Genomic DNA, 25,448 nt, shown 5'->3' with positions numbered 1-25,448 from the left:
GCCCAATGAAGATTTGTTTTAATTTCCTATTTGAGCTTGGATTTTGTCTTGGGTTTTGGTTCAGCGAGAAAAAGATAACGTAGAGCAGGTACAGTCAGTAATCGATCGATCCACTGATATACAATGCAGACCTTTCATCAAGGATGATGGGCTACCACCTTCCTCCAAAAGAAATACAAGACATTGTCGATGCACCGCCACTACCTATGCTATCATTATCGTCGAGCAAGGACAAGATTTTATTCCTAAAGCGCCGGGCATTGCCACTGTTATTGGATCTTGCGAAGCCTGAACAGAAACTTGCTGGTGTTAGGATTGATTGTCATTCTAATACTAGAAGCAGAATGCATGTGAGCACACTAAATAATTTGGCAAAATTTCAATGTCTTACTAATTGTTTTTATTTTCGAAAAGTTCAGTGTTATGTTCTAGACATGTTATCGTTGGAAATCTGATATACGAACTTGTAGGTCTTTTTACACTGGAATAGGTATCCATAGGCTGATGGAAGATGGGACTTTGGGACCAGAGAAGGAGGTCCATGGATATCCCGAAGGCACGAGGACCAATTTTGTCACCTCGGAAATTTTCTGGATTCTCCATAAAAAACTTCAAGGATTTTTTTCCTGCTGCTTAATTGCCTCGCCTCCAATTTTAACTGTTTCACAAATGTTCTTTTTGTATTATGGATTACTTAGTCTTAACTTTATGCACTGAACTTTTGACCTAGGTCACAAGACGGACGCCATTTATCATTCAGTGTTCGTGTTGAAGAGGTAACTGGTAGGCTTCCGTTGAAACATGGATTTGATCATTTCAAATGATTGGTTAATACTGTGTTTTTATGCTTCTATGGTGCTGTCAATGTTTGCCAGCAATTAAGGTCACTTCCTCTTTCTGCCTTCTTTTATTAATTTTCATGTATACATCGAACTCTTTTTTTTTCCACGCAACGTTCATCTATGTGCACTGAAGTCTTTTTTTCTTCATGTAACGATCATTGGTGCATATTAATAGGAGCATATGTAGTCACCATCCTGGTATATAAAGGTTGATGAGCTATTGTTGTTTTATAGTTGCATGCACTAACATGGAAGGCATTTTTTGCTAAACAATATCAAATTATTATTTGATGCCCAAACATTATTACATTTTGATGTGTAATGGCACTCACTCAAATTGCTATAATTCTTATGCTACACACATTTATATTTTATATTCACTAACAATCCTTTAATTTCTATAGATGATTGACAGTATGACACAAACAATAATACATACAACTTTTATAGGTCGACTGGTTATACGTGTATCGCGCTTCGGCTATCACCATGCCTGTGTATATGGAGTTTACTGCTCTTCCACTACATTCTTGAGTCATACATTATCTCCTAAACTTGGCCTATATATAATTAACAGAATTAGTTAACTGTATATTTCAATTAGGAATCTATACGTGTTTATTGGTATTTAATAATTTCATATTTTGCAAGTTGACTGTTTATGCGCTCGTCGCGCGCGGTCCCCTCTAGTATAACTTAACTAGTCTCACAATTCCAACGAGGTTAATGAAGCAACCTTCAAGACCACATAGATACAAAATACGCCAGGCAAATCAAACCAAGCTGAATTAGGAGGAGATGCAATAAATCATTTTATGAGGAAATTTGCAAGCTCATGTATTGATGTAGACATGTTTATATCTAACTCGATGCCTGATTACTCCGTATCGACAGACTGAATATTAGTTGGCACTACTACCATATTTGGTACCTGCAAAGTATTATCCCATCCAAACATGATACCGTGACATAGTACCCAGTATCTTGGAACCATTCATATCGATAGGATATTAGCTGATACCACCTAGTATCAGTTGGTATTAGTACGATATTATATTTGGTACTGGCGAAGTATCATATTCGATGCCTCATAGGAATCATCTTGTTTTAATATGGGGATACCGTAAAATAGCAGCCCGAATAATAATAATGAGACATTTGAATATGAAAAACTTAACTATAACCTTTATACGTTGGTGTTGACATGTTATAATAAATGTACATATATCTATGGTACTAATTTATAATACAAACATGTCTATAACTTCACAATTATTACTTGATAGGTTGTTTTTTAGAGTATATTCCAGCAATTTTATTGATGGTATTTTCTGATCTTCTGAAATTATTGATACGTTATCGTTTTCCATTCTACATTTCTCATTCCACTTTTAAGAAAACAAATGTTTTTCTCACCGTTTCATCTCTAGCTTATACTATGAAACAATGTCGAAGAGCTTTTCGTGGATATTTTTCCTAGATATTGCAAATATAACGCATCAAAACAAAGGCATATTGAACCAATGGTAGTGAGTGAACTGGCGATTCAAACCTGGATACATTCTCGCCGTTCGATCGAACAGGCGGCATAGATCGAGCGGTGCAGAAGAGCTCAGCGGTAATCTTTTACATATAACCCCTTTAAAAAGAACACTTCAAAATAGATCCTGATATGACCGTTAGATCGACCATAGGCGGCTCAGATTGAGACCCATTTGAACAGGTTAGTGTCATTTCACATATAGCCCCTTTATTAAATGAATATTGCACACGCTCCGCTCAGATCGACCATTTCGAGTTTCCCTTCTTCGCCGGAGCCCCGTCCCCTCGCCGGAAGCCACCGCCACCTTTCTTGCGCGCAGGTGAACTCAGGAGCCGGAGATGAAAGCCACGACGCGGTCCATGAGCTCCTTGGCCTTGTCGCACTCCGGCTTCTCCAAGAAGAACACGTGCCCCTCTCCTTCCGACTCGAGCCACGAGGCGCTCCCGCGCCACGCGCTCGCGGTCACCGCCGCGTTGTACGCGCGGCCCCGCGCCCCGGCCCAGTCCTTCTCGCCGGTGCAGACTAGCATCCTATCACACCTGAGGTTCTCCAGCCTCGGCGAGCCCGGCGCCGTAGGATTCATCCTCGGGTCGTCGACGCCGCCCACCGCGGTCGGGCACGCGAATTCCCAGATCACGGCCATGTCCTTGGCCGTCGCCTCGGGCTCACCTTCGACGAGCGTGTTCCCGCCGAACCAAGGGTGCAGAAGTATGGCGCCTTCTATCTTCGGCGCTGAATGGGAAGACGCCGCCTTGATCAGGACGTGGTGCACCATGTTGCCGCCGGCGCTGTCTCCGGCGATGAAGAGGCGGCCACTGTCCGCGTGCTCGGCAAGCCACTCGTCCTTCGCCGACGCGGCCCACAGGAGCGCGGTCCAGGCGTCGTCATAGGCGGCGGGCACCGGGTGCTCGGGCGCGAGGTGGTACTCCACGGAGACGGCGACGACGCCGGCCGCGGCGGCGAGGGTCGCGACGTAGTTGTGGTACGTCGTGGAGACGGCCGACTCGATGACGAAGGCGCCGCCGTGGAAGAAGACGAGGACGGGGCGCTTCTCCTTCTTGGACGGATCCGGGCTGGCGGCGGGGAGGAAGATGCGCACGGACAGGCCGGTGTCAGCGTCGACGACCACGTCCTTGGACGTGACGCCGGTGGCCTCGTCGACGCCGGCAGGCGCAAGAACGGGACGGTGGAGACGGTCCATCTTGCCACTCCGGTAGATGCGCAAGGACTCCATGTCGAGCAGTATCTCATCGGAGTTGGGCTCCATGGCTGTGGCGGAGTCGGTTGCCGTTACTGGTGGAAGAAATCAGCCAAATTGCAAGGCAAGGGTCCCGTGTATTAATCAATCAAATAACCGTTTCTTAGGGGATTAATCAACGGTAATGTCAGTTCGTCACATAGGGAGAAGCGTGTGGTTCATTTCGTCAACGGTAAGATTTTCGAAGAGAGCGAATAAGAAGACTACCAGAGAAGAAAACAAGAGACAATGTATCCGTTATTACCAGAGAAGAAAACAAGTTACCACATCAGCTGTCCGTGTCTAAAACAAGGGAAAAAAAATTCTCTGAACGAATGTTCACGTAGTAACCGTTAACCCGTGCAACTTATATTATATATACAAACTTTGTATATATAAACTTACTTCACAACTTTGTGGTGTATAATCTTTGTAGATATGTTTTAAGAAAAATAATTTTCATGTAGGTAACTTGTCTACTAGATAATTTGTATGTTATAAATTTATTTCCATGTATAAATTTTCTATACATAAACATTATAGTATACAGATAAACTTTATACACACAAATATAAATTATAAAAATAAACTTTCATGCATACGTGTCTGTTCGCACGAGTTAACTGGCGCATAACGTTCGTCCATTAGACCCTCTCAGCATCACAAAACTTAGGCTCTGCTTAGTTCCTAAAAACTTTTTTTAAAAACATCACATCGAATCTTTAGACACTTAAATAAAACATTAAATATATATGAATATTAAAAATAATTACACAGTTATGGGAAAATCGTGAGACGAATCTTTTGAGCCTAATTAGAACATGATTAGTCATAAGTGCTATAGTAACCAACATGTACTAATGACGGATTAATTAGACTTAAAAGATTCGTCTCATAGTTTCTAGCCGAAATCTAAAATTTGTTTTTTCATTCATATCCGAAAACTTATTTCGACATCCGATTAAACGTTCAATGACAAAAAATTTTGGCAACTAAAAGCTGCCTTACAATCCGGAGACGCGCAACTGCTCTAGCAGTGCACACTTTTGGCCCGCCCATGTAGTTGCACGTTGCTTTTCTTCCTGCTCGCGCGCCACTTTCTTTTTTCTCGGTGAAGTGGGCCTTTGGGCCTTAACGCCTTATTAGATTTTTTTATTTTGTTTTATTTTTAATATAAAGTTTTCTTAATTTTATTAAAGGTTATAAAATTTCGTATTGAAAGTATTAAAAAATATATTGAAAGTTATAACAAAACTCTATAAAGTTATCATAGTATCAATTGAAAGTTTTGTATTTTAATGTTTCTGAAAAAAATCTTTATACTACAAAGGTGATGACTCTGCTAATCCAAAAATTCTGTACTTTTTTTACTGTTTTGGAGAACTGTAGTACGTCGTCCTGAGCGTTTGATCTGAATCGGACGCATGTCTTAATCCAAGCAACCAAAAATGATTTGTAAGTAAATTGATTTAAAAGTAAATGGTTAAAAAACAGACAACGACAAAAAGACCCTAAAATCAAAAAAAAAATTAAATCACAAAATTTAAAATCTTGGCTGCAAGTGATATGACGGTAACAAGACGTTGAGACTTGAGACCTTGTTGGACGGTTACTGCTAGTCGTCCATTGGAATAGTCAACGGAATAGTAAAGTGGAAACTTCCCGACGAATTACTTCACATACGATGTTTTCACATCGGATATTTGGAAACTAATTTAAACTAAACTAATAAAAAAAACTAACTTAAAAAATGAGAGCTAATCCGCGAGACGAATTTTTTAAGTCTAATTAATCTATAATTAGAGCATGTTTACTGTAGCATCACATAGGCTAATCATGGATTAATTAGGCTCAATAGATTCGTTCTCGCGAATTAGTCCAAGATTATGGATGAGTTTTATTAATAGTCTATGTTTACAATTTATAATAAATGTCCAACATTCGATGTTTACTCCTTTGTCCCAAACATCCCCTTAATCAACAGCTACTGGCCGTGACAGACATAGGGCGTGCTAAAAGATACTCCCTCCGTTTTATAATATAATATGTTTAACTTTTTTACTTGCAATGTTTAATTATTCGTCTTATTTAAAAAATTATGAAAATATTATTTATTTTGCTTATGACTTACTTTAAGCACAGCGGGTCATCTTTTATATTTATACTAATTTTTTAATAAGACAAATGGTTAAACGTTGCAACCATCTTACATTAGAAAAGAGAGTTAGTATATTTATAAACAAAATATAATTTATAAAAATAAAATTTTTATATAATATTTTTAGCGACCTAAATATTAAGATAAAAAATAAATTATAATAAATAACTTCAAAATTAACTTTAAATTAAGATTAAAAGTTTAAATTTTAATCAATATATACAAGTGGAAGTGAAAAAAACGAGGGCGATGCTTTAGGCTTGCCCTGGAAATACAGAGGTAGTATAGTAATGAACATGGTTTCTCAAGAACATACGAGCGTACGTAAATGCTAAATTCATCTAAGGCCACGTTCGTCCCTAATCCTAAGTTAATTTATTCTTTCATTTTTAGCGTGTACGCTTTTAAACTGCTAAAATGAGTTTTTTTCAAAAACATTTCTATAGGAGAGTTGTTTTTAAAAAATCATATTAATCTATTTTATATTTTTTATAATTAATAATTAATTAATCATATACTAATCTATTACTATGGTTTCCGTATCAGATAAGTTAACTTATACCCCTCCCTTACCGAACGGGCCTAAATCCATAATGGCATCAGGAATGTTAAATGGCTAAATTGGTGATAAGTTGATCTCTATATTAGGAGCACATAGATTAGTTTAGACTTCAGAATGCTTATCACCAGACATGGTAAATAAGGCGGGACCCACCACTAAATAAATTTGTATTCCCAACCTCCCGTATCCCTCCCGCGAGATCCAGATTGATCCAAAGACCAGGAGGTGGAAGCAACGGTCCAAAATTTCACCACCAACTGCCACTCCAATTTTTTTTATAGTGTAGCCCAATAACATCGTGTAAATAATATCTCTTTACTGATATCAACCATGTGACCTGGTAAGGCTGTTATTAACCTTTTACCACTCTCATAGTGGTTATTAGAGCAGATACAATAGCAGTCTATAAGCCAGCTATAAGTATATTTTAAGAAAATAAGAAGGGAGAAAAGAGCATCGGGCTACTAATTTATAGCCAGCTGCAGCACGGACTCCAAGACAGATGTGCGTATGACAGGTGGGACCAGATATTTATTGTGTAGTCTATGCTGTTATATGAATTGGTTATTAAGTTAGCTATAGACAAGTTAAAGCCAACAGTTAGCTATACTTTTGAACTTGCTCTTACCGGGTAGCAGTGGATTACCCCCCTCTTATCATAGCATCGTGGATGCTCTAAGATTGAACAAAGATCGATATTTCTACCACAATGACATTGGTATGCCATTTATTTCGTTTTCGAGATGTTTTCAGTCAAGATACAGCTGCAACATGCAAAGCAATATACTCCGTATTAAAGCTGAGAGTAGTTGATTCATGCGCCTGATATGAATGCCACGACGCGATCCATGAGCTGCCTGGCCTTGTCGCAGTTGCCCGGCGCGCGGAGGAAGAAGACGTGGCCCTCTCCCTCCGTCTCGTGCCACGCCGCACTCCCGCGCCACGCGCTCGCGGCCACGGCGGCGTAGTAAGCGCGGCCCCTCGCCGCGAGCCAGTCCTCCTGCGCCGCGCACACGAGCAGCCGCGCGCAGCCGACGCTCTCCAGCGCCGGCGCGCCAGGCGCGGTTGGGTTCATCCTCGGGTCGTCCACGCCGTTGGCCGCCCCCGGGCACGCGCACGTCCACACCTTCGAGGTTATGTGGACCGCCTCCTCGGACTCGCCGTCGATGGCCGTGCTCCCGCCGAAGAACGGATGGAGCAGGATCGCGCCCTCTATCGTTGGTCCGTCGCTCGAGGAGGCCCTAAGGAGCATGTTGTGCACGATGTTGCCGCCGGCGCTGTCGCCGGCGACGAAGACACGGGCCGTGTCGCCGTGCTCGGCGAGCCAGTCGTCCTTTCTGGACACCGCCCACAGGAGCGCCGCCCAAGAATCTTCGTATCCAGCAGGGAGCGGGTTCTCCGGCGCTAAGCGGTAGTTGACGGACACCACAAGGACCCCCGCCACGGCGGCGACGGCGTTGAGGTAGTTGTGGTAAGTGGCGGAGTCCGCGGACTCGATGATGAAGCCGCCGCCGTGGAAGTACACAAGGAGGGGAAGCTTTTTGCCAGGTTCTTGCCCCTTGGGCAGGTAGACGCGGACGAACAAACCTGTCCCGGTGTCGAGGACGACGTCCTTGGAGACGACTCCGGTGGCATCGTCGACGCCGGCGGCAACTATTGGGGGCCGGTAGAGGCGGTGCACGTTGCCGTTCTTGTAGATGCGGAAGAAAGAGCTGTCAAACACCACCTCCTCCATGTGCGGTTCCATGGCCACAATGGAGGGGGGGAGGAGTCGCATTGGCTGAGGAGTCGCGTTTATACAGACCTCACGTTGAGTGATATTCTGCATCCCATTTTTCGCTCACGTCTGTCCGAAAATTTAATTTTTAACTTTAATTTTAAATTTTATGATAACATTTTTATCGTAATTTATTTTTAAATTTTGCTTTTAGATTTAGAAACACGTACATAAATATTTTGTTTATGTTTTTATTTATAAATATATTGTTGGTTCTTGATAAGGGAAACGAAATGAATGTTGAATTCAGACATCAAGCCGACATGGTTGCACGGTAGGACTTCTACATATCCAGTCACACGCAGTATAATAAGATACGCAACAGGAAATTATGCAATTTGTCACTGTCAAATTAAAGCTCTGGTCCTACAATTGCCATCACCGAAAATGAGTTCGACGATGTGATAACATACAGGTTTTCTTTTCTTTTTCTTTTTTTTTATCACCAACCATCATGGAGAAAGACTTCAATCAAAGAGATGGCGAGAGGTTACGACTTACCACTCCACGCATTAGGCTTTAAGGGGTTGTTTAGTTTACAAAAAATTTTACAAAAAACATCACATCAAAACTTTAAACATACATTTGAAGTATTAAATTTAGTCTAATTATAGAACAAATTTTAGATTCCGTCTGGAAACCGCGAGATGAATCTTTTGAGTCTAATTAATCCGTTAGTAGCACATATTGGTTACTATAGTACTTATGGCTAATCACATTCTAATTAGACTCAAAAGATTCGTCTCACTATTTCCTCCATAATTATGTAATTAGTTTTAATATTTATATATATTTAACATTTAATTTGATGTTTTTGGAACTAAACGGGTTCTAAATCCTGATGTTTATAAGTATTGGTGTGCATCATAAGTTAGTACAGCGGCTAGAAATTATACTACTACTTTTTTTAAAAAAAAGGTATATTTATATATTTTCATGATGATAAAAATATGGGTGATACGACATATTTATAAAAAAATAATTTATAAATAAAACTTTTATATACATGCTTTTTAGCGATCTACGAACCAGGGCTCAAAATAAACTGTAATAAAAAAATCATAAAATCTAATTCTAATTTATTGTTAAAAAATCTAAAATTTGGCTTATAGTAAGATTCTAGTTGAAATGGAGTTATCCTGTCCACATAGCCAACATGGACCGCTGCCTCCAAGGTGATAACAATATTTGTGTTTTACTAGCAAAGAAAATTTTATTTGGCTGCTGGTGGATGGTGGTATTATGTCACTGTCCCATCGAGATTGGAATTGGGTTATCGAAATCGTGCATTGAACTGTTACTCCCTCCCACCGGTAGCGCGGTGGATAACAATATTTGGGAACCCTGCATTGGATATTTTCCACCGTGATGGCCCAGATTGATGGCTACTCTCTACGATCAGCGACATATCAATTCCCTGCTTAGTTGTTGGTACCAAGCACTTTCTCCGTTAAAATGTGTAAGGGCATACGAAGTTCGAATTTTATTGTTCAATAATATAAGAATATATCTGTCCATATATCTATGTCAAATAATCTTAACCATATTTCTTATTTAATTTTCTCATCTATTTTATCATCAGAACCAATCACAACCATTTATTTTCTCAACCTGAATCTCTCGTAAAAAAAACTCCAAACAACCTTATATTATTAAGGAGGGAGTATTAATCAAGGTGATTAAAAGTTTCTTACTGTTAGGATCATACTGATGTTAGTCATGTTGTATTCCTATCTATTCTGTTACAGGCCGGTGAAAGAAATTTTTCATATGGAACGCAAGTTCCTGACGAGAGATCTTGGCTCGGAATTCTGATGCTTCTGTGCCCGGAAGAGTGATAGTTATAGAATTCAAAATGGAGGTAACAAACAAACTCTTGCAATGTGGTTATTTCCAAACAATGCAGGCAAAGGCTAAGCAAGCTACCAAGCTGAGAGCTATTATCAATTTGTCATGCTAATGGATGCTCTGGGAGAGTTGAGTTCTTTATCCAAGATTTTTTTTGGATTTTTTCTCAACTTTTATACTCACGCTACCGAACTAGTCATATATAAATTTACCATATTGCTTTTCAAAATAGTTTTTTAGCTTTGTAAAAGCTAATTCCATCCTTTATCCTTTATATTATTAAATAGCTATAAAAAATCATATAATCGTTTATCTTTCATCTCTTCAAAAGAATACAACGAGATCAATCCAAATTATTTTAACCATAAATTTTAATTCATTATATATTATATAAAGAAAGCGAATATAATAGGTAGTACTAACTAGGGAGGAGATCCGGCGGCTATGAACTCCAAGACACGGTCCAGGAGCTGCTTGGCATTCTCGCACTCCGGCTTCTGGAGGAAAAACACGTGATCCTCCCCCTCCGACTCGAGCCACGCCAAGCTCCCGCGCCACGCGCTCGCCGCCACGGCGTCGTGGTACGCGCGGTTCCTCGGCGCCAGCGCGTCCTTCTGCCCGGCGCACACCAGCATCCTCTCGCACGCGAGCTTCTCCAGCGCCGGCGCGCCCGGCGCCAGCGGATTCAGCCTCGGGTCGTCCGCGCCGGCGCCGCCGGCCGCCCCCGGGCACGCGAAGCACCAGATCATCCCGGTGATCGCGGCCGCGGCCGGGGGCTCCCCCTCGATCGCCGTGCTCCCGCCGAACCATGGGTGAAGCAGTATCGCCCCCTCGATTCTTGGCCCGCCGTTCGAGCCCGCCCTCATGAGCATGTCGTGCACGATGTTGGCCCCGGCGCTGTCGCCGGCGAGGAACAGTCGGGCCGTGTCACCGTGCTCGCTGAGCCAGCCATCTGGCGCTGACGCCGCCCACAGTAGCGCGGCCCAGGAGTCGTCGTAGGCCGCCGGCAGCGGGTGCTCCGGTGCCAGGCGGTAGTCGACGGACACCACGAGGACGCCGGCTGCGGCGGCGAGGGTATTGAGGTAGCTGTGGTAGGTGGAGGAGTCGGCCGACTCGATGAGGAAGCCGCCACCGTGGAAGAAGACGAGGACGGGGAGCTTCTTGGAGGGCTCTTGCAGCTTGGGAAGGTAGAGGCGCACGGAGAGGCCCGTGTCGGCGTCGAGGACGACGTCCTTGGAGGTGACGCCGGTGGCCTCGTCGACGCCGGCGGGAAGGCAGGGAGGTCGGTGAAGGCGCTCTATCTTGCCGCTCTTGTAGAAGCGGAAGTGGGCCGGAGCCTCGAACACGACCACGTCGGGCTCCTCCGGCTGGGTGGCCATGGCGATGCTGCAGAAGGTGTTTTGGGCTTTTGGCCTCGGGTTACTGCGTTTGATGGCTGAATGATGCAGGGGGTGATGATAAGGTACGTGAGCGTTTGAGGAAGAGCGTCGGTCCCATGTCCTTTTCTCCCTTAGATCTAACTGGCGAATTCTAGTGTCGTTTGTTTTTATTTTTCCTTCAAAAAATCATATGAAGTTTAATTAGGAAAAAAAAGTACTAATGGCATGAATAGAATGGCCGATTGCAAAGCCATGTGCCCATACTCCCTCCGTCCCACGTCAAATCGGTTCCAGGATTCGCAATGAAAAATTTGCTGTCTCAAAAATTGACTATTATACCCTCATTAAAGTACTATTCAATAATTATTCTCTAGAAAATATAAGATCGGGTAATAATATTAATTATAAGGCATACAATTATCTATGTTAGTCATCACACGATTTGGGTGGCAAACCATTTAAATCAAGAGTTTAATGATCCTATGGTTGAAAGACGAAAGTTCTGATATTCAGGAGGATATCACATTTATCAAATAATCTTTTATTTTTCGTATTCATCTAACGAACGAAAGCACGAGCTACGCTTTTTGATACTGCAACACGAAATTTTGCATGCAATCGATTTCAAAATCCAATTAGTAAAACACTACAGAGTATTTAGTTCGCACTTTCGCTATTGATCAAATGTTTGATTTTTTATTCTTCTGTCAAACACACGCGCGTAATGCATAGGGACTGGATGAGAGGGCGTGTATGAGATTTTTGACTTACGTATATGCTTTCAGATTATTATCCAACAGCAGCGCCCAGATTTAATTGATGAAATTAAAATTTTCAAACATTTAATTTGATTTCAACCAAGTGAAACAAACAATTCAATGCTCAGTTTTATTTGTACAGTACAATCCAAAGCTGCAGGGTCATGCTTCTCCGGCCATGAACGCCACGACGCGATCCATGAGCTGCTTAGCATTCTCGCACTCCGGCTTCCCCAGGAAGAACACGTGCCCCTCCCCCTCCGACTCGAGCCACTCCAAGCTCCCGCGCCACGCGCTCGCCGCCACGGCGTCGTAGTAGGCGCGGTTCCTCGGCGCCAGCACGTCCTTCTGCCCGGCGCACACCAGCATCCTCTCGCACGGGAGCTTCTCCATCGCCGGCCCGCCCGGCGCAAGCGGGTTCAGCCTCGGGTCGTCCGCGCCGGCGGCGGCCTCCGGGCACGCGTAGGACCACATCGCCGCGGTGATCGCGGCTCCACCCTCCGGCTCTCCCTCGATCTCCTTGCTCCCGCCGAACCACGGGTGCAGCAGTATCGCCCCCTCCATCCTCGGCCCGCCGCTGGCGGCCGCCCTCACGAGCATCTCGTGCGCGATGTTAGCGCCGGCGCTGTCCCCGGCGATGAAGAGGTGCGCCGTGTCGCCGTGCTCGGCGATCCAGCCGTCCTGCGCCGAGGCCGCCCACCGGAGCCCAGCCCAAGAGTCGTCGTAGGCCGCAGGGAGCGGGTGCTCCGGGGCGAGCCTGTAGTCGACGGACACCACGAGGGCGCCGGCCGCCGCGGCGAGGGAGTTGACGTAGCTGTGGTACGTGGCGGAGCCGGCCGACTCGATGAAGAACGCGCCGCCGTGGAAGAAGACGACGACGGGGAGCTTCTTGGAGGGCTCCTGCAGCCTTGGGAGGAAGAGGCGAACAGAGACCCCCGTCTCGGCGTCGAGGACGACGTCCTTGGAGGTAACGCCGGTGGCCTCGTCGAGGCCAGCGGGAAGCACTGGTGGCCGGTTGAGGCGGTCGATCTTGCCGCTCTTGTAGATGCGGAAATGCTCCGGCGACTCTAGCACCACCTCGTCATCTGGTTCCGGTTCAGTGGCCACCGACGAGTCCTTCTGGGAGGTAGAACGAGCTACCATTCTCCACGTACCGAAGAAGCATTTCAGGCTGGGCGAAACAGTGGTGGACACATGTGATGGTCGAAGTAAGCCACTTCTGTGATCAACCGTTCGTCGCCGGCGAGGTTGGGCGGCCACCCAACCAGCCGAAACGGTGGCGCCTCCATTGATGGACATGGAGATCGAGTCGAAGCGAGGGTTTGGCTGGCCTTGGTGAGGCCGTGTGGCAACAGATAAGCCCTGGAAGAGAAGGCTCTTGGTGTGGCAACGTATGGGCCTCTGAAGTTTGAAGCATACGCGGCCGAGCCGGCTGCTTTCATTTCTTCATATTTTGTCCAGATTTCTAATCTGCTGTTGCGCGTGAGTTTTTTTAAACGGACAAACGGTACATTTTTTTTATAAAAAACTTCTATAGAAAAATTCGTCGTATTATATTTCTAAAATAGAGTTTTAACTTTTTAAGAAGTTAATTCTATTATTTATACCATTAAATAGGTATAACAAAAATCGAAAAATCTTTTCTCAGTCCATAGAAAGAACACACAGCCCATGCTGTTTGAACTCTTGGATAGTTGAATGAAATCAGTGGCTTAAAATCCATGCAATGAAGCATGTGTTTTTATCATGCATGTCACACTTCTGGGACCGCTCTACGGATGACGTGCTTGCCTGTGCAGGCGACAACATTCTCTGCAGCATCATATTTAATGTCCAATTACTCCGAGATAACCAAAAAACTCGTGAAATTTGCTTAACTAGGGGATTCCCCGTTAATTTTATTTTACACATAAAAATGTAAATGAATTTGATACACAACTCTTATACATATTTCATTTCTCTAAACACAAGTACACAACTATGTACAATTATGGTCTAGCTCGCGAGTCCAAAACGCAAAACCCAAGTCAAGGTGGGCCGTAACGGGATTCCCACTACAATATGGGCCAAAATTATGTTGGGCCGGAAGTAGAATCCCACGTACGTGCCGGGCTAAAATATTATTGGGCCAGAACGGGATTCCCATGTACTTGCCTGGCTTAATTATGTTGGGCCGGAACGGGGTTCCCCCCCACAGGTGACGTGGCGTTAATCTGAGCCGCGTATTTCCTTTTCAACGGTTGAGATGTTCTCAGCAAAGGCTTCTGCAACCAAAAATGCTCTCTCCGCCCTCTCCGGCGACCATGACGGCCTCCGGCGATCTCCGCCGCCGTCCTCCCCCCCGAGTCCCCCAGTACGTTCACCTGCTCTACCAGTCTCCACCCACCATTCTTATCCAGGGAAGTCGCCGCATCCTCTCCTCCACGACCGGAGCTGGCGGCTGCGGCGAATCGCTCTTCGTTTCCGCTGTTACGCCTCTGCAGGAGCTCCAGCGACCGCGCGCATGGCCGCACGCTTCGCCTCCGATCCTCTTCCGCTCGCCGGTACCAAGGTATCCTCCCCCCCCCCCCCCCTCTCTCCCCGAACAAATTGATTGGTTTGCATTTTGCTGCTGGTTGTTGGATCACATGATAAATTGATCATACGATAAGCAACTGAATACGATTGGGTGCAGAAATTGGGCGCGAATTGGTGATTAGTTGCCGTCTTCCATGAGATCTATAGCTCGACATCAAGCTTCAATAGTAAAACCTTACACTTCATTATGCCACCATGGAACTAACAATGCACTGGAAGGACTTGGTAGGTATGCAAATCCATCAACATGCCATGCTGAAATCTTGATTCCACCTTTGCAGCAACTATGAGACCATGCGTCAATTCTGTACAGGGAAAGCACTTTTGAAACAGCTTACCGCCAAATCATATGGAAAGCATTAAAATGTAATTGAAAACAATATCATGCGCCAACTTTGAAAAATGAAACAATGGACTGTTCCCATCAATCTGAATAATAAATGACTAGTACCCCAACTGTCTGCAATAAACAATCCACAACTTCTAACTCCTACAATGATGCCCTATCAGTCTAGCTACATTTTCATCATGGTAGCTGCTTGATTTATTCATTGCACAATGCAACCAGTCTAGGGGCTAAGCTCTGATCAGAACTACTCTAACACCTGCGAGTTAGCATGGAATACCTGATAATCATTGGTGACCCTTTTCTTCTCTGAAGATTTCGTTCTGATCTGTCGTAAGGAAGCTCATCATTGAGCAAGAAGTCCTTTATTAAAAGCCTCCAAAGGATCATCCTAGTATATTTTTGCCACTACCATATCCTACCTTAAGGCCCAAATTTTCATGCACCTGCGTGTAGTACCACTTCACTCTGAATTTCTGTTCAATGCAAATCATCAGAGCTCTTTGATGATTCATGCGCTGCCAGTGTCAGCATTATTGCTCTTGAGTCAGCAGTGGTGCTGGTACAAACATGTTCAGAATATTGCAACCTTAGCCGTTACATTTGTGCAGTTGAGCTGCCGGAAAACCAAATACTCACCCGTATAACCTTATCGCCTTAAATGAACATTGTGTTTCTCCTTTGACAATCAAAGCTGTGTCCCTGACCACTCTTCTTGCACCCACTGTTCTATTAGTAGAATTTAGACTGGCTGTTGCATGTTGGCTCAGCCTCATAAATTCTCTGAGTTTCTGAATTCTGACCTCTCAATTTGCACAGAATTGAATTGGTCCCATTGGATTACAGTACTGTAGCATTCAGAGCTGTAGACTGTGGTCTGTAGGCCTGTAGCAATGTCAAGTGTGCCGTCAGTAGTGGAGTGCTTGGTCCCTCCAAGCAATTCTTCATCAGATGCCACTGCTTTTTAGCGATCCTCCTTTTCCTTTTGGTAGTATCATTTGAGTTGACATGTCATCGAGTAAAGTTAACCAACCGTGCGCTCCTGCCTCACTTTATTCTGCTTTTACATTCGTGTTTCAATGCAGCAAAGCTCTGTCTTTACCTCATTCTGTCATCCAGAGAGAACAAACATCTATACTTTGATAAAATTACAGAAAAGCCATTTTTTTTCAGAAGAAGAAAGCAACCCAAAAATAGATGGAAAGAAAGCTGAGATTCTGAAACTCTAATCAGAGGAGGAGAATGAGGGTTCTGAACTCTCTGGACAACATGCAGCTCAAATCTCAAGGTTCATCTGAGTTATTCAGCACAAACGAGCACGAGTATAGGACACACGATTACACCGACACATGCGAACCAGGAGGGTGCATGTTCTTCCAAAAATCCAAACAGAAAACAACAAGATTACATGAAGCACTGTCTCTCATCATCGATCTTGTCTTCCCCACAACGAGGTTAACTATACCTGACAGTGAGAGCTTGCAAACATCGTCACATGCCCCGCAGCTTTGCTGGCTTGCTAGCATGGACGGTTAGAAAAAGGGTTTTCTTGGCTAATGGCGTCGAGACGCGATTAGCGTCTACTAGGAGTAGTTCTGTAGTAGCTGTAAGCAGGAGCCGGGCTCGCGGCGTGGTTGCTGCTGCTGCTGCGCTTGCGCCACTGCCACGAGTCGGCCGGCGAGCTGGGCAGCGGCGGCAGGACGGCGGGGAGGCGGCACAGGCCGAACGGCCACCCGTCGCAGCCCCGGAGCGCCCCCCACGCCGCCGGCGACTGCAGGGGAGGCGGCGGGTCCATGGCGGCGAACGTCGACGACGCCACGGTCGCGCCACGGCTCGTGCTGCGGGAGAAGAAGCTCTTCACCGAGAAGAACGCCTCGCTTTCGTCGTCGCCGCCGCCGCCGACATCGTCTTCACCTACCTCCTCCTCCTCCTCCTTACCCTTCATCTTCTCCTCCTCCGACACGGACTCCTTGGGACTCGGGAACTTCTCCAGAACGCTCCTCGGATCGAGCGGCGTGAGCGACCAGGCGAACGCGCTCGACGGGGTCGGCGAATCGACGCTGCACCTCGACCTCTTCCTCATCTGCCGGTTCCTCATCTCGTTCAGGATCACCTGCACCAAGAACACAAGAACACGTACGTGGACGGATCAAGAACTAGCTGGCTAGCTAGCTAGCTGTAGTGCCAGCTATCTTGTGCTTCTGCTGCAAATATTGAACCTGCTTCGTGTCGAGCATGTCGTCGAGGCAGCTGCCGTCGTCGTCGTCGCTGTCTTCGCCGGAGCTCCAGCCGGCGGCGGGGATCCTGGCACAAGGCACATGGCAGTGGGCGTAGGTCTCCCTGATGAGGGAGGAGAGGGACTTGCAGTAGTGATTGGTGGCCGGGATCTTGGGGTGGTGGTACTCCTGTGCGAGACAAGGCATTGTTCCTCCTCACCAGCGATCGATATCGTTCTCGATCGATCGATCGATCGACCAAGCAACTGTCCATGCGATCCATCCATCGATCGATGCGTCGTGCGTATAAATGGTGGTCTCGACGAGACGAGAGGGATGTGGACGTGCCATGACAAGTGCCCTGCAACTTAAAAAAGAGAGGCTAGCTAAGCTAGCTCTACTTGATCGTATTGGGGCATGTATAAGTTTGTAATCCTTTGGGTTCAAGGCTAAGTAAGAAATGTTCGATCTCGACAGTACGCTGCAAATTGCGGCCTCGCGTTTTATTCCAAATAAAAATCACTGCAGATCGTGTAACATGTTTAGCCAGTAGGAGTAATGTGTCGTTCTGTAATTACGACGAAACTCGAGAGTGGGCATAGTTTCGGGGTTTCAGTTGCACTCTCCCAATCGACCTCGAATTCAAAGGGAAGCAAAATCGCGTCATTAGCAACACAGTATTCGCCTCAACACTCAACAAGATCACGACTACAACTGCAACAAGTACTTGTTCTTTGATACCAAACCGGTACACTTTTCCGGTGAAACGTCGCCGTTGGGATAAATTGTTGCCGCCTTCTTTCCCACACACACCACTCAGCACTAAATCCCAGGGGAAGGAAATACCCGTGCAACGTACTCATCAACGCACAGTTCGAAGCCGATCAACGTGTCAGTGTTGCACACGACGCCTGCAAAAATGGCGCCGTGTTTGCTTGCTTTGCAGTTGCGATGGCTGCGTCAGATCATGCTCGTTTTTTCACCTTTTTTTTTTTTGTCCGGTTGATCCCACGGCGAGCTCGTCGCAGTGCGGTCTCGCGCGCGCCGGTGATCATGGCCGTTGTTTTCGCGGCTCTCTTAAAGCAAACGCTAAACCAACCTCGCACCAACTGCAACGCCAAGTGTGAGGCCTGCGTAGCAGGACGAAGGCTACACCTCGCAGAGGGTTCTCGTAATCTCAAGTTCTCAACGACGATGAGGTCATGGAGCACTTAACAAGAGGGAAAGTAGTATGCGAACTTCTAGTTCAAGATATATATGTATGCATGTAGCTTTCAGGAGCATTGGGATGGGAGATCAATGTGGGCAGAGTTAAGTTTCTATTGCCTTTTTGGCTTGATTCTGGAATATGTGAAGGATCATGTGTGGGGAGAATACGATTCTGAAGGTGAAATGCTTTGGTTTGTTTAGTGCACTGTCTGGTTTTTTATGGTCTGCAAATTACAGTACTGCTGAAGTAACGAATAATTAAGACAAAGTAAATGTGTTCGTGTACGAGTAGTTTTCGTTTGCTCAGTTTTATTAGGTTTTAGCCTTTTAGGACAACTTGGATGTATACAAATTATGTTTAGGTGTTCATAAACAAGAGCAGTATAAGCAGTAGGCTGGCACTTGTCAATATACTATATGCTTTGCCGTACATGGCAAGCAGTACACTCATGCAAAATAGAAAATGCAACGCAAGTAAAATATACTAATCATGACTTCATGAGCGTTGTGACCACCGTCGTTATACAGATGACTTACCGCTAACGGCAGATGTGACTTTACAGAAAACTAATGACTACAGGTGATAGAATTATTATTCATCAGTTTATAATATAAGAATACAACATAAAACTGTTCTGTATAGGATACTGTCCTTGCTTAGCAGTACAGATACCACTGAACTTTAAATTACAGCAAGGACGGCAAGTCGGCAACTCTCAACGGCTTCTTGTCACTTGTCAACAAGACAAGAAGTATAGTTTAGACGGTTAAAGAACATAGCTATTCTTTTTTTTTTTTTGAGAGAAGAACATAGCTATTCAAACCTAATAAAACGGTAAACATTCATTTAGCTGTTGTGCAGGTGTACAGCAGTACAAGTGACTGATGCAAGCAATAAATCAGTCAACAGACAATATTTACCAAAAGACATGTATTAATCACCTTATAAGCATAATTAATTCGCAGCGGCCTGAATTGACAAAGGTGGTTAGCTGATTACAACGGTCAAAATGTCATTTATAACACTACAACCAACAGAACCTACATAAAATATGTCATTTATCACAGTATATTGAGTAACTATGATCAGAGGTAAATTCTCTCAGAATTTCATTTTAAGCAGCGATGTAGATTCCACGGTGCACGTTGAATTCTTCAAAGAATAGTAGGTAGCATTAGCATGTTTATATTGATCGTTGCTGGCAAGCACACTGATGGATGCAAAAAACTATCATGAAGTTTTATTTATAACCAATCGTGCCTTGAGAGAACATGAGCCACAACCAAGAACAACAGATGCTGGAACAGAATCAGAAGTCTGCAATTCCATCTCTCCGTCCTCCCTGACTGAAATTCCAATCTTACCAAGTTCATGTGAAGTGATCGAGAAATAATCACCACACCTACAAGGGTACAGAAGCTCCACAGCATCAGCGGTAGTTTCAACAGTCATGTCGTCAATTTCAATTTCAGATGCAACAACTAACAGGTTCTGTCGGGAAGATTGCAGCTGCCTATCATATTCTGCTCTTGATTTAGGATAGCGTAGGATTTCCCATGCCTTTTGCACACTGAGAAATTCATTTTGCTCACTGGAAGACACTAATGGATTGGGAGCCATCTGTGCTTTATCAGGATGTGTATTTAGGGCAGCAGACTTGTATGCTGCACGGATTTCATCAAATGTAGAATGTTCCCCCACAGATAGAATTTCATACAAGGTCTCCTGGGTGGAAAAGTTGCTTCCTTGAAGCATGTCTGAATAACTGTCCATAGACTGAGAAAGAAAAGAGACAAGTGGTTCAGCAAACCAGAAGGGGCAAAAAAAGTGTGTAATTTATGTCTACTCATCTTCTATTGCAGAAGCATTTGTGAGTGGAAGCAGAATCGAAATAACATAATAATTGTGCAAATCTGCAAAGGATGTGCATTGGAGCACCTCTAAAATATAACTTCTAAAAAGGGTATATTACTCAAGATTTTGCGATGTCATGAGACAACCCTTTCACCAAGGGGACAGGCTTCCGATTGGGACTCTTGAGTTTACAATGAAAGATCCGTGCCACTTTTTACATTTGGAATTGCTCATTGTTCTTAAAGATGGATTCCACCCTACTGTTTCAAAAAAAAAAAAAAGATGGATTCCCCCTTGGTTTTGCACAAGGATTAGAAACAGTATCAAGTCCTAGACTCCACCATCATAGCGTGACTTACAAGATGGTGATGTACTGGTCTGCTCTTTCCAAAATTGGGCAAAAATAAAGTACCTACTAAAGGGATTAGCAAGCTCACAGAGAGGCTGAACCTCTGTATAGCGACCAAAGTATATAAATTTCTGGTTTTGATCTAAAATCATCAGATGAGTGTAAAATTACTTTGAAATAAAGTTTCATCATAATCATCACAACCTAGCAAGGTCTGTCATTTGGCATCTGCACATGTCAGTATCAACCACTCAAAAAAAATCATCAATTCATCATAGTAGAAGAAACAGCACATGTTATGGGTTAGGGTTTATAGAGGGTAAATACCGCCGGGAGGATAGCCGGGCGGCGACGGCTGCTAGAGATGAGAGAGGGACTTAGATTGGGGAAGACTAACTCTAATTCATTGCTTGATTAGAATGACGATACAATCCATCCTTATATAGATGGTGAGACTTAATCCTAAGTAACTAACTTGATCTAATCTAACTTTATCTCTTAATCTTATCTTATCTCTAGTGCTACAGTACCGCGTGTACTGTTCATCCGCCCGGGGGTTGGGCCCATGAGCCTCGATCCCTCGGCCCCTACCTATGACAGCACACTTAATCAAGACAAGCTCTACACACGATTTGCAGCAGCAAGAACTATAAAACAGATTCGGAGGAAACCAACTGGCACTGACAAGAAAATGAGGCAAATGACAACTAAGGGCTTGACAGCCGATGCAGCCTTGTGGATCGCAGGGTCAACTGTGTGGCAAAGTTGCAACGCACGAGGCAGTGGGGGTAGGTGCTGTCCATGAATGGCTTCGCACTAAACCTGGGCCACCAGCAACTGTTGTTTGAAGTGCCGGCCAGTGCGGTGGTGCAGCCAACAGGCAAGTGGGCAACAGACAAGGGAGAATCAGAGAGAGGCGGTGACCAGGTTGATGGGGAATTGCTGGCTAGTGATTTAGAGCAACTACAATAGTGTGGCAATTTTTCGCTCTCCATTTCTCCATTTGGCAAGTTTGCCAAAAAGATTTCTCTCCTATTCTGATTTCTCTCCTATTCTCTACACAATCCAACGGGCTCTGCATTTCCTACTCTCCAAATCCCAACAGCCAGTATCCTCTCTACAAATATATCACTAAAAGAACAAATCCATCCTCCCTACAACAGAATTTCAGCCCATATAGCAAAATTTCAGCATTTTATCCGATATGAAGTTCCAGAGTTCATTGCAGAGCATGAGTGCTAAAACAATTTGAGATCAAGCAACGAGAATACTGATTCTAATTCAGATCAGTGACATCATCGTCAGCAGTGTTCAATACTGTATAAATGTAAAATGTAGCATAAACCCTAAACTCCTAAAGCCAGGGGCGGATCTATTGTGGGACATGGGATTCACTTGAACCCCCAAACTATTTGGGAACAAAAAGAACCTGTTATTAAGGTTATTACCAAGGCAAATTAGGCCAGATTCAGAAGAGAACCTATCTAGGGTTCATGATGCAGATTCCAGAAGAGAAAAAAGTAGAGTGCTTGGACAGATAGATGAGAGAAGAGGATGTGGATGGATGGATGCTCACCGAGGAGTGACGAGGACGACAGCGCCCCTGCTCGCGGGAGATCAGCGCAGGCGGTGGGAGGAGAAGCCTGTCCTGGGCCGCCGCAAGGGCGGGAGGAGCGCGGGCGGAGGGGGAGCTCGCCGGCCGGCTGTCGCCGTAGCGTACGGGGAAGAGAGGCGGAGAGAAGAAAGAGAGGAGTAATACGAGTCTGGTCGTTTAATACAAAACACTGCTTTACGAGTTACTACTACAACTGAAAATTTTTATATTACGATAACTAATATGGTTTTTATGCAACTTCGATAAAATTTACTCTAAATAATATGGCTTAAGTATAGCTTATCCAGACAAAGTTTAGTATATAAGTTGACTAGTATTAAAAAAATAATCTACTTCAATTGGTTTTTTATTTAATTCAAAGTAAAAGGTTCCTTTGCTGAACATGCTAAGAAAAAAAAAGAATATTAGTCTCCAACCGCACAATAAGATAAACTTCTCCTACCTATTAGGAGTTATACTCTATTTATCAATAATTTACTAATATTATTTCAAATCTTTATATTTTAACACAACTTATTTTTTTACTACAATGTAATGTGAAATAAATATTGGTCACCGTAATGTTGTTTTTCTTATCTTTTTTCATCCTTATGATAATATTCTTAGCTTTAGCAACTTAATTATTGCATCTAGCTCGTTGTTTATATAGTATATATTATTTATGACTTTTAATTACACGAGTTAGTGGTAATGAATGTACATATGCATTCATATTATTAGACTATTTTTTATAGCTTTTAAGATATTTTTAAACCTAATCCATAATGTTATCAGGTAATAATATCTTTAGATAATATTATGTGATACAGATAATTATATAAACTTATATAATATTTATAGATAAATAAGGGAGTGACATTTATCATAAATTTGATGATTATAGTATATTATAAATAATTTTCAAGTGATCTAAAAAATCTCTAACTTATAAAAGTATATAAAATGTTATGACTTATACTCTATTTATCAATAATTTACTAATGTTATTTCATATCTTCATATTTTGAACACAGACTTATTCTTTACTAATATGTAGTGTGAAGCTAAATATTTGTTATTGTAATATTTTTTTTATTTTCTCATCCTTTGTTATTTCGATGATAATATTCCTAGCTTCAGTCACCTAACTGTTGCAATAAAAACTAGCTCGTTGGTTATAATCTATAGCATATATTATTTATGAAGATATGAAATAATCTATAGTATATATTATTTTAATGATAATATTACTAGCTTCAGTCGTGAGATTGATTAAATTCATGTAATAAAGAGTGGTAAAATGTTAGATATCCCTACGGCAAAAAGTCATTGCGATGCATATTTTTCTTTTCTTGAGTTTGTCAAATGTTGTATCGAGAGCATCTGAAGTTTATTGGAGTTGCTTTTGGATCATCCTTGTGACTTGTCTAAGGTGTATAAATAGCACCACATGCTTTGAAGGATGTGTCTGAAAAGCAACCATAAACAAAAGTAATGTTAACATAGGACTAAGATAAAAACACATGTTGACCCAATGAATTACAAAACCAAACATCTAACAAAGCACTCCCATTATTGTCACAAGACAAAGCTGGGCAGTAGTACACGACGCACCGTGATGGCAGAGAGAAACTGTGTCCATTTCCGTGATCATCCCCAAGAACTTCCCCGAAGCCTTCAAATTCTACTGACACGCCATTTGTCGCCGTCCTCCTCCTCCTCCTCATGTTCTCTCTCGCCCACATTAAAGAATCTTATCTTATGGCACCCAATTATACGCAGAATCTCATGCCGTAGTGTCACCCAATTATCCATCCCTTCCAAATCAGCTGTCGGGTCTGTTTGGAGAGCTTTTCCTAGCTACAGTTTTTTTCAGAAGCTGCTTTTGTCAGAAGCTGTTCTAAATGGTCCACAGTTTCTGAGAATCTATAGATACAGATTCTAGAAAAATGAACTAAGAATCTAGAATCTAGAGAAACTGAGTTTAGAAGTTTTTCAGATTCTCAGAAACTGACTACCAAGCAGCTGCTTCTCGTAATCTAAAACTCGACCAGTCATCTGTTCACTACCAACCCACGGCCACGGCCGTGGGCGCCCGCCCGCCCACCTCGACTCAACCCCACCGCGCAGCCAGACGCCCAGACACCGCGCATGCTGTTCCCGCCCCAAACCATAGGTAGGCGTGGGTACTCAGTCATTTCGATTAACTGGTCTCGGTCTTTGGTTTTTCAACTAAATTTTAATCACTATAAATTTAGGATTGGTCCGTTGTCAGAAAACATACAATTCGGTCTTGGGGCGATCTTTTTTTGAAAAAAAAATTTCAAATGTCATATTTAAAAATAAAAAATAATATGTGGATGAAACTTTTATATAGATATTCTTAGCGTTCTAAAATCTAAGACATAAAAATGAACTACGACAAAAAAACTTTAAAATTAACTCTATATATAAGGTTATAAATATATGTAGAAGCGAAAAACTGTGGATGTTGATCATAGTCATGGCTAAAAATCAGCAACAATTTTATATATGCAAAGAAATCATAGACATTTTCAACATAAAATCATTAAAAAGATTCACAATAGAGTCTAAGTAAAGACTATTATTAGGTTTTATGCTTACATGGATAAAAAAATTAGTTTAATTTTATTAAACTTATTAAGCTTACTGGACCGTAGGCTTCATTTATAGGGGTGTTAACGGATTGGATAATATCCCATCCGATTCGAATCTGTTCAAATTGAGGATGTGGTAGGGGTTTGTAACTACCCGGTGGATACGGAGTCGGATTCGGATAGTGAGTTGCGGATTCGATATGGATGCGGTATCATTAATATCCGGTGGATGCAGATTATCCGATTTTCTTACCGGATTATCCGATAGTCATTCTAGCCGATATCTGAGTTTGTTAGCCCACAAAGCACTCAATCAAAAGTCCATCAATAGCCCAAATATTTTTCATCAATTTTGAATGACAATGTATTGGTAACATGTACATATCACATCCGATCATAATACTCCGTTTTCGAACCGACTCCGCAGTATTTCCGACGTCCGCAACAATCCACGTCCGCATCCATATCAAAAACATCCGCGTCCGTTTAAAAATTATGGTTTAGTATATGATATGGCCACTATCCGTTCGAGTCCGCTCCGTTAACACCCTATGCATTTATATTTTTTGTTACTTTGGTA

At 43.3% G+C, this 25,448-nt stretch overlaps 6 protein-coding genes across 6 annotated transcripts; all 6 read right to left on the bottom strand.

Annotated features, from left to right (window-relative positions):
* Window positions 1-2,316: 2,316 nt before the first annotated feature.
* LOC102715786 (probable carboxylesterase 12) lies at window positions 2,317-3,682 on the bottom strand. Its single transcript, XM_006660644.3, has one exon. It carries the CDS (start codon window positions 3,650-3,652, stop codon window positions 2,711-2,713), a length of 942 nt encoding a protein of 313 aa, XP_006660707.1. The 5' UTR covers window positions 3,653-3,682; the 3' UTR covers window positions 2,317-2,710.
* Window positions 3,683-7,040: 3,358 nt separating this feature from the next.
* On the bottom strand, window positions 7,041-8,184 carry LOC102709399 (tuliposide A-converting enzyme b1, amyloplastic-like). The gene has a single exon (XM_040527637.1). The coding sequence runs from the start codon at window positions 8,168-8,170 to the stop codon at window positions 7,157-7,159; it is 1,014 nt and encodes a 337-aa protein (XP_040383571.1). The 5' UTR covers window positions 8,171-8,184; the 3' UTR covers window positions 7,041-7,156.
* A 2,136-nt stretch (window positions 8,185-10,320) lies between these two features.
* Window positions 10,321-11,529, bottom strand: LOC102709109 (2-hydroxyisoflavanone dehydratase-like). The gene has a single exon (XM_040527318.1). It carries the CDS (start codon window positions 11,344-11,346, stop codon window positions 10,390-10,392), a length of 957 nt encoding a protein of 318 aa, XP_040383252.1. The 5' UTR covers window positions 11,347-11,529; the 3' UTR covers window positions 10,321-10,389.
* A 438-nt stretch (window positions 11,530-11,967) lies between these two features.
* On the bottom strand, window positions 11,968-13,522 carry LOC102708829 (2-hydroxyisoflavanone dehydratase-like). The gene has a single exon (XM_015841327.2). It carries the CDS (start codon window positions 13,401-13,403, stop codon window positions 12,267-12,269), a length of 1,137 nt encoding a protein of 378 aa, XP_015696813.2. The 5' UTR covers window positions 13,404-13,522; the 3' UTR covers window positions 11,968-12,266.
* Window positions 13,523-16,297: 2,775 nt separating this feature from the next.
* LOC102708556 lies at window positions 16,298-17,554 on the bottom strand. Its single transcript, XM_040527748.1, has 2 exons — window positions 17,247-17,554; window positions 16,298-17,140 (listed from the first exon to the last, which is right to left on the bottom strand). Exons 1-2 carry the CDS (start codon window positions 17,448-17,450, stop codon window positions 16,601-16,603), a joined length of 744 nt encoding a protein of 247 aa, XP_040383682.1. The 5' UTR covers window positions 17,451-17,554; the 3' UTR covers window positions 16,298-16,600.
* Window positions 17,555-19,398: 1,844 nt separating this feature from the next.
* On the bottom strand, window positions 19,399-22,412 carry LOC102715509 (DPH4 homolog). Its single transcript, XM_006660643.3, has 2 exons — window positions 22,233-22,412; window positions 19,399-20,229 (listed from the first exon to the last, which is right to left on the bottom strand). The coding sequence occupies exon 2, from the start codon at window positions 20,224-20,226 to the stop codon at window positions 19,684-19,686; it is 543 nt and encodes a 180-aa protein (XP_006660706.1). The 5' UTR covers window positions 20,227-20,229; window positions 22,233-22,412; the 3' UTR covers window positions 19,399-19,683.
* Window positions 22,413-25,448: the final 3,036 nt, after the last annotated feature.

Source organism: Oryza brachyantha, chromosome 9 (genome assembly GCF_000231095.2).
Source record: "Oryza brachyantha chromosome 9, ObraRS2, whole genome shotgun sequence".
In the NCBI taxonomy this organism is placed as follows: domain Eukaryota; kingdom Viridiplantae; phylum Streptophyta; class Magnoliopsida; order Poales; family Poaceae; genus Oryza; species Oryza brachyantha.
The sequence above is the reverse complement of the archived record's forward strand: the minus strand, read 5'-3'. Positions and strand labels throughout refer to the sequence as shown.